The sequence below is a fragment of the Lepeophtheirus salmonis genome, chromosome 1 (genome assembly GCF_016086655.4).
Source record: "Lepeophtheirus salmonis chromosome 1, UVic_Lsal_1.4, whole genome shotgun sequence".
NCBI lineage: Eukaryota > Metazoa > Arthropoda > Copepoda > Siphonostomatoida > Caligidae > Lepeophtheirus > Lepeophtheirus salmonis.
In genome coordinates this window covers 8,162,773-8,172,192 of record NC_052131.2, presented here as the reverse complement: position 1 = coordinate 8,172,192, position 9,420 = coordinate 8,162,773, and the positions used below count along the sequence as shown (strand labels likewise).

The 9,420-nt window shown below is 33.2% G+C and overlaps 1 protein-coding gene across 1 annotated transcript in view; it reads right to left on the bottom strand.

The window, feature by feature from the left end:
- Positions 1 to 304: 304 nt before the first annotated feature.
- Invadolysin (leishmanolysin-like peptidase, invadolysin) overlaps positions 305 to 9,420 on the bottom strand; it is a 44,013-nt gene continuing 34,897 nt past the window's right edge. Inside the window, exons 4-10 of the mRNA XM_040709949.2 lie at positions 6,238 to 6,268; positions 4,122 to 4,504; positions 3,229 to 3,429; positions 2,939 to 3,161; positions 2,546 to 2,866; positions 1,458 to 1,617; positions 305 to 1,388 (exon numbers count right to left, since the gene is read on the bottom strand). Coding sequence (XP_040565883.1) covers positions 934 to 1,388; positions 1,458 to 1,617; positions 2,546 to 2,866; positions 2,939 to 3,161; positions 3,229 to 3,429; positions 4,122 to 4,504; positions 6,238 to 6,268 — 1,774 coding nt within the window. The 3' untranslated portion in view covers positions 305 to 933. The remainder of the gene's footprint in view (positions 1,389 to 1,457; positions 1,618 to 2,545; positions 2,867 to 2,938; positions 3,162 to 3,228; positions 3,430 to 4,121; positions 4,505 to 6,237; positions 6,269 to 9,420) is intronic.

Sequence of the window (9,420 nt, the reverse complement as noted above, 5' to 3'; positions counted from 1 at the left end):
GATCCTGTTTTTGATAGACCATAGACGATTTTTAGTTCTTTGAGCAAGAATCTTTTTCAGGTGCACTTCTGAATTATGATATGTATTTGATTTGATTGAAAATCAATATTGCATTATAACTATTAATATTCCATTATAAAAACTATTTATCGGCCGACCGATCGGATATATAAAATACCATATTTGAATATTATATATAAACAATTTAATACTATTAATCCAGATTTTTTTTATTTTATACTATATAACGTCATTTTTACGTTTTAAGAAGGCTTATTGATGCAGGCGTATAAATGAAAGACAATTCGGATACAAATATTTATTTCTAATATTATTCTTATATAGTAAATCACAGTTTTAAATTAATACAATAATTATGATAATATTTATAAAATCCTTTACATTGTGAAAATATATTTTAAAAATGAAATAAAAATTTTAAAAGATGAAGAAAACTTAATGTAATTTTAAGTTAAACACAAACGAAATAGCTAAAAATATAGCTAGTATATATAAAATAACTGAAAAATATATAAATATTTTGAATGACATTTTTTTTTAGGCAATCATTGAATAAAGTCATGTAAATGCTTCAGGACAATCATGCCCAACTCTTTCAATATTTTAAATATTTATTTTGGTGGAATAACATTTTGCCTTTGCTACAAATCATTTTCTTTTTGCAAAAACTCGGGGTGAATATTCAAGCAAGATGTTTGATAACAATCACAGTTGACTAGAAAAACCTGGGACAGTAACAACTGAAGAAGAAAAACAGAAAGTATTTTAGTGTTAAATGTGGTTTGGAATGTATGTATCTGAGTTGAAATGGGTCTCAATTCAATCAACATGCAAAATGGACGACATCAAATGAGAAAATAAAAAATGAAGACGACAGTAATATTTTGAGCTTGATCCATACCAAATCTTCTATTATAACAAGTATTTAATTCCTATTAACAAGACTATTAGAGTTCTTAACGAAAGAGGGGAATGAGCTCCGCTTGAAAATCGACAATTTAGATTATGTCTTGTGTAGAAATGGGTTTTAGGGATCATAGACCCAGGTAAACACTTTTCTCCCCTACTCGTGAAATCCGTTCCACACATTTCTTCACAGGATGGACACACAACAGCTCCAGTATGGAGCCAGTCATGAGCTTCTAAATAAATAGGAATTTCTTGTCCTTTGAAATAGCAGGTGAATGTGTAGTTGTATACGTGGATATGAAGCCTCCCGTCCTCACAAGCGTACTGGTAGCATCCAGATCCCCAATGTTGCCATTGACGAACTTGTTCACAAGTTCTTTCTTCCCACATTCGATCTGTATGATCAAAACATTTTGAGCCTGGGCTATAGGTTTCTAGTGCGAAGTTTCGATCATCCACTAAACATGCAAAAAAGAATAGTATGAATTTGCTAACAGGGATGGACGAGGTCAAATTATAATTATTACCTGGATTGTTTTCAGGGTACATACAATGTGAGCCTCGAACTACAACGTTATTTGATCTCCAAGTAAACTCTTGAATGTATGGACAATAATCTGCAAGGGCCACGGAGCCTCCGTAATATCCCACGTCATTATTTGCTATATGAGGAATATTATCGAAATTCTGAAAAAAATAAAATAGTGTCTGTTTGAGTAAATGTCTTAAGTGGTGATTTTAGGGGATCCTTCCCCAGACTTTATTGAAAGGAATAGGGACTATTAGAATTTAAAAAAATATATTTCGCTTTCTATCATAAAAGTAATAAAAAATGGGTAAATGTCTTTTTTTAAAGAGGGGTCATTAAAACACAGGATTCTGTTGAAATATTAACACTTTTTATAAAGCAAACAAACAACGGGTATGGTCTACAATTTTGCTCGCACGTCATATTTTCTCTTTCTATCTCAAAATTAAGGGAAAGAGTTGTAATTCAATTATAGCAATATTTCCATAATAAGAAAATAACTTCATTAAACAGAGAAAGCGAATTATATGTTATTGCTTATTGGAGAATGAGAACAGACGGATTTGCAGGCTACGAGTCCTGTACCAGGTATTTCTTAAAGTAATTATGTTTTCATGATTCACGATAGATACAAGAAATAGCCGTGATACATTAGATGATGATTACAAGGCAATTATCCATTCCAACACCAGAGTTATCTCTTAGTTTACGGATCGACTCCGATCTCCTCCTATTCCAATAATACATAATTCACTTCCATTTGCTTATTATTAAAAGGTTGCAATAATTTAATTTCAACTTTCCGCTTACAGTGTCTCCAATTTCAAAATAAATGAGAGGATATGACGTACGGAAAAAATTGTAAACCATACACAAAATAAAAACCCTACAATAAAAAGAAGGCCCACATTTGGTCTTTGCTCCCAGACTAACAGGCTCTACATATATCCTATAATTTAACGTAGGGGCCACTCCAACATATATTTTCTAAAATAAAACGAAATTCAAAATTTAATTCAAATTGAACATTATTTATCTTTGACTCAGGGCCCACTCATAGTGAAACTCGACAAATGTAATACTAACTTGGAAATAGGGAGGTAACTCATCGTTGTGCTGTACTAGATTACAGAGGGCCACTGATGAGCGGTCATCAGTACACTCAGTCTCTAAGGGATCTCGCTTAACTTTATTACAGTAAGGATGAATGGATTTCCCTTTGGATTGTCGTATTTTCATCCACTCTAGGCAACTGTTATTGACAAATTCACAGCCCAGACCTCGACCCCATTTAAGGTCATCCGCCATTTCATAATTAGGCTTATACCAACCCGTATCCTCCATAAGTGCAAGGGTTATCCTTGAATAAATGGGATTTTGTGTGTGTGTACCCGTCATTGCTTCATTCTTTAAGTAAAAAAATAAAGCCATAAATATATTATTGTACATACTATGAAAAATAAAATATTGAATCATTACTTCAAATAAACGTTTTTCCCAATGAGTCAAAGCTGTTCCTTCTTCTCCTTGATCCTCTAACTCTGCTCCTGATAACGAATGACAACCATAGTGTGCTCTTACTTCTTCTTGTACTCGTGGAGTGACCACAACTTGAACTTCTTTTTCAACCGTCATTCCACGGACTCTCCATTGTCGAACTTCTCTTTTAATCACTCTTTCGCTCCATTGTCGAGTTTGAAGTCTGAAATAATATTCATCAATTAAAAATATCAAAAAAAAACAACAACCGAAGAAGTCAAAATACATACTCTTCATTTAACTCGGGCTTTCCATTTTCGCCTCGGGGAGTTAGTGGCTCTCCATTTTTATCCCGGTAAAAGGCAAATAGACTAACTGAAAACCCAAGAGCGTGAAGCATCTCATGTTTGACTGTTGATAAAAGGATATCCAACTCCTGTCTCTTGGTACTAATGGAGCTTGGACAAAGATTCGCATGTCCGGCAATGGGTCTATTAAGTAACACATAAATGAAAATAAGAAATACATAATATGAACCATCCCGTTTTCTGATTAATATTTTTTTCTACCTGCACAAAGACATTTTCTGTTGGGGACAATAAAAACACTGACATTGGCTAAAGTTAGTGGCCTTTGAGGCAATTTATAGTAATGTACAGATCATTTTAATTATTAAAAAAAAAAGTCGAATTTTTTGATCAAAATTGGCCATGTTAGGATTCTTGTACCATGACAAATATGATGTTATGAGTCAAAAAGCTGTACTTTTTATAATTTTTAATACTCGGTATATCAAAAAAGATATTTTGCACATTATTTAAAATAAATAAAGAGTTTAAGATGTTCTCAATCATTAGTAGTTTCTCTGTTTTATGAAGGGGGACATAACAAATTTAATTCTAATTGAAGGGATCGTTGAATGAACATTATTTTTTTTATAAAAAATACTAAAAAATGTATAAAGTACAATTTTTTACTCCTAGTATCCCAAGAGATCTAAAACTAGCCCATTTTATCTCAAAAATCATTTTTTTCCAATTAAAATGTCCTGTACCACGCCCAAAAAAGAGTATTCAAACTTTGTCTTAGTTAGATTTTGATTGTGCTCAGGCGAAAATATTTTTTTGCAGGGAAATTTTTTTTAGTAGAATGCAGGACAATCTAATATTAATTAACAACCAACCTGTCTAAAGCGGCCTCCTGTTGGCAATGAGCAGCATAAGCCACCGTCATTCCCTTCTGACATCTTTCAGTTTCCATTGCAGATATATAAAACACAAAATCAGAGGAGTGAATTCCAGGACTAGGTTTTTTAGGTCCCTTAACCCGACAGTCTTGACCGAATGAATTACAAACTAAACAGACTTCCAAATGATCCTCAGGTACTTGAACTTCACCACACATTGTAGCAGCCTCACATTTATTCTTACAATATGGACGAGGATCCCCACTTTTGAAAAAGACTTGATTGTGTTCACATTTCCGATTCAGTCGAATTTTATTTTCTGTTTTACGAACACGGAGTGCTTTGCTCCAGTATGCGACGGCTTGTGGAAGTACCGTATTCTGAAAAAATTTTCAATTTTTTTTTTTAGAATTTAGTCATGGCAGCTAATAATTCATTCATAACAGGCATAGTATGCTCTAGTGATGGGACGATTAATCGGAATTGGAGAATCAGGGGTTTTTTCTGGAATCGGCACTGTGAAAATAATGTTTAATTTGCAATTCCGATTCCTATTTATTTTTGATATGGAAAAAAAATAGATCCCCAAATCAATGAATTTTTGCTTTTCACTATAAAACTTAATATTTTCAATTTAATTAAATTTTTCAATTTTTTTTCTCAAAAAATTTATTTTTTCAAATTTTTTTCTCAAAAATAAATATTCAAAGAAAAAAAAATAATATTAGAAATTTAATTTTTGAAATTAAAGCTGTAGACTTTTGAAATTTTTTGGAGAATAGCCATGGGTTTTGGAATTTTTTCTACAAAAAATTGAATTTTTGTGAATAATGGTGTATTTTGAAAAGAGTTAAATTATTCAATTGATATATTTGAAATTTTTTCCAAAAAATATAATTTTTTAAAATTATTTTCCAAAAAAAAAAAAAAAAAAAAAAAAAAAAAAAAAATCCGAAAACCAAGCCTCTCCCCCCAGAATATAATCTGTTCGCGTCCCTGATAGCTAAATGGTATTTTTTAATTATTATTTAAAATATTAAAGAATCGGCATTAGGATTTTTATATGAATCGTCACATCACTAGTTTATTCCTCTGATTAAGTTTACAAAAATATATTTTTCCAATGAAGCTTGACATGTAGCCATAATGTTTTTTAATATATACCGGGCCAACCCTTATTATTTACTCAGCTCTATTATACAAAAGATGAGAGGTTAAGTGTCATTTTTTTACCATTTTCCTATGAACAATGATGTAGAACACATAATTAGCTATCGATTGCCAAGAAAAACATTGTCCTAGTCGCCACCATGAGCACACAGTACAAGAAGAGGTCGCAGCGCTCCCCCAAAATATGAAAATGGTAAAAAATGACTCTAATCCTTCAAAATTAGCATAATAGAGTTGATTAAATAATAACAGTTGGCCCGGTATGTGATACGTTAACTAAAAACAATAATGTAAATGTTGTGTACAAGTTGTAACATGTACACGCAAATTGTACAAGTAGAAAGCAAAGCATGGGATGAATAATTTTAAAGTAAATTTTAGAGTACTTGTGATGAGGATCATGCAATAATTGAATATTCCAAGCCACATATATGAAATATATATTGAAAATTAGTCTTGAATTTAATTTAAAATACTAGGCTAAATGAAATAATATTTGTAGTCGTGAAGCATCTTTAAACGGGTTTGTAATTAAGAAAATGAGAAAAAAAAATTTCTTCATAAAAATAGATCTGTATTTTTAATTAAAAAATCTACATAAATCAATCTTTCCTTTCACTAAAAAATGTATATAATTGCATTAAGTTTTTTAATTTAAAAAAAATAAAAAAATGGAGGAAATCTGTATGAATTTGAACTGATAAAGATATTATTTGAAAAATACCTAATATACATCAATAATGTATTAATAATTTCAAATAAAAAATGCGAATAATTGAATGTAATTTCTTAAGGTATACATTTTTTATAGAGTTTTTTTCGCTTCACTCTTTCATATCAGATAAGGATTTGCTAGAAAACCGACTTTAATTTTATTTAACAATGTTTCACCACATAAAAGTATATAATAATTAATGAGATACAAATAAGAGAAAATACTTACATTGATGAGTTCGAACTGTTCCTTAGCCAGCCTATAAAAGAAAAAAAATTAATAGAGAGATACAATTGGCAGTTGTAAATAACACTTTTTGCTATTGGCTTAGCTACTCAAAACAAACTGGTTTGACTCAATCACGACAAAATTTGAGACAAGAAAAAAAAAAATGAGAAAAATTTAAAAACCATTTTTACTTCTCCATATTTTTATTTTGTGCCATTTTTATGGCAAACTAACTTTTGAAGTAAAAGTTGGTAATTTAACAATTTTCTACACTTTTTATTCAAAATGTCCCCCTCCATTCTAAATGATGGCTTCAATACGGGGACGAACAGAGACACAACTGGCCTTCATGAAGCTGAAGGGATAAACTGTTCTACTCCTCCGTGATCAAGCCTTCAGGGCATCGACGTTCGGCTGAGAAGTTTTGTTCTTCTTGCCCTTCTAGACGAAAAAAACAGGAAAGTCCAGGGAGTTCAAGTCAGGCGAGGACGAAAGCCAGAAGTCTACCAGCCAGAAGGAAGCCATGTTTTCCTTGCAGAAATGCTGCACTATCTAGGACGTTTGTGTTGGGGCACCGTCTTGGGTAAACGTATAGTTGTCCCTAGGGAGCGTGCTCTTCAACCATGGCAAGACATGGTACCTAAGGACCTCGAAGTAAACGTCCGTGTTGGCTTTCTCGTTGACCTTTAAGGAGTAGAGAGATATCTTGCTGCTGTCGGATGCTACGACGTCAAGGACCATGACCTGAGCTGAATGTTTGGTCTTGAAGGTTCCCTTGACCTGAGCCCTTGATTCAGCCAAGAAGCGATCATTTCTCCTATTCAGAACAGTGTCTACATGTGCACGGAGATCCCACACCCTCTGCCGTTGTACTTCTTGCTCAACATATCTGGTCGTCCAAAAAACTAAATAAACATCAAACTGTAGCTTTTTGTCAGTTCTTTCGAATGGTGCCAAGTACGAAATTGTCAGACTTTTAAAACTGAGGCTATACGGCTTCGAAGAGGATTCTAATTTTTGAGTCCTTACTCTGTATACCAACATTTGTCCCTGATAACGTATACCGAGTGCGGCGCAAAAATATTTATAATTTCCATCTAGAACTTTATATTGATGTATTTTAGCAACCAGTTGTAATAGGTTATGTCAATAAAATAAAAATAACTAATATGATGTCTTGACTACCCTAATCTTCGATGTAGCCCCTAGGCAGCATTGATATCTTCCAGGCGGCCACGGAAGGTCTTGAACCCATTGCAGATGTAGTCTTCAGACATGGCTTCCTAATGCACGTTGACAATGTCCTTGAGGTTGTTGATATTTCGGGGACGGAGGATGCAGACCTTGGACTCAACATATACCCGAAAAGTAAAGTCCAATGGGTTGGCATGAAAGGCAAGTTGTACTCAAACAGTTTCTGGGCATCTTTGGACGTGTGCAGGCACACCATCTTGCTGGAATACCACGTTCATGTCCGGGTTCATATTGGAGATCCCCAACTGCTTTGCAATCTCCATTGTTTTCTTGCCAGCGTCGAAAAGTGTGCAAATTGTTGGTCACGTTCAAATGGCATTTTCTCGGCTTCTAAGACAGTTAGGATGATCTTGTTTTTGTTTTGTTTTTTAGTATTTGATCGGAACAACTTTACTGCATTAACAGAACCTTGATTTATGTAGCAAAAACGATGTGTAAAGATTTTTTCACTGCACCGGTATAAAACAATTGACTTGTGTTTTTGTTCTCAACCAAACATGAATATCCAATTATAGAAACATAATAATTAATTATTATTCAATCAAAAGTGAAAAGGAAACATCTTATCCGAATAAACATTGCAGGGCGTGGGTAAATATAACAAAGGTGACAAAAAGAGCCGCAGCCTACTTAGGATTTAGAAGTGTAGATAGGTGCCAAAGTAAAACGTAATCACGCAAGGAAATAAGTGAAATTAACCTTGAAATGAACAGACAAAGAAACCCGTTTGCAGTCCTATTACTTAAAGTATCAGATATAGTAGGTATGGATGTAATTTAAGGAGTCGATATTTTCATTATGTAAGGTCAAATAAACGGGTTACTATCTTTAATCAGCTGAGGAGAAATCGATTTTGATGGTATTATTAAACCATTACCTCACACGATCCTTGGTTCATAATATATGCAATATACATAAGGGAGTACAAAAGTTATCTAATTTAACTAATTGATCATAACTTTTGTAAGTGACTGCCTTTTTGCATAAATAAGAAAACTATTCTTTAAAAGACTTTTTAGATGCATATATTCTCGATGCAAGTCATTTTCCTATTTCATCTATTTATTGTTCATTGTATGTATATACCTTCTTAGTAGTCAGAGTTTTTTATGAGGGAGGGAGGGGACTGGTTGCAGGGGCGTCCGCATGATTATATATATATATTTGGGGGATCCCCCCCTGAGTACGCCTCTGGATTGGAGTGATTCATGAATAAGACCGTGGTGTGCTAGTTCCTTCCAAGATTTTTGAAGCCTCCCTAATTTTTATCATATATATTCAATATAAAATAAAATAACCTTATTTATATTACGGTGTTGGTAACTTTTGGCCTATGCCCCCGCCCGCCAAAAAATGATGGCCTTAGGTTATTACAGTTCTTTGTCTGTTGTTGAAGTTCCCATTAATTATATGTATGTTAATATATAATCCCATAGACCACTCAGGGCTATACAACTAAGTGGCTGCCAAAAAAATATTTTCTTTATAATATTTGTAGTACATTTTCATGCTGCAAAAGCAATGCAGCATGCTTTAATCTTCCAGCTGTTGTAAGTCAGATTAAGCTGTTTTATTCCGGTAAATCAGGGATATCATCACGGGGAGGCCGAGACTTTCAATATTTTTTCAATAATAGTATTGATCGATCTATCCATGGCATTTCATTCATAGTCACTCGACCCCCTCCCCCCCCAATACGGAATACGTTTTATTTATGGCACTGAGGGTTAATATGGTTCTAACTTCTATCAATGCAATTCAGGGGCGTTTGTAATGTACCCACCTCACCCAAAAATTAAGGAATTTTTGTCTTTATCCTCCAAAAATTATTGGTTGTGGGACAAATTTAAAATGGTATAACAAAGTACCAATTTGGCCAAATTTGTAATTAAAAAATAATAAACCCCTCCAAAATAAAATTCTACAGAA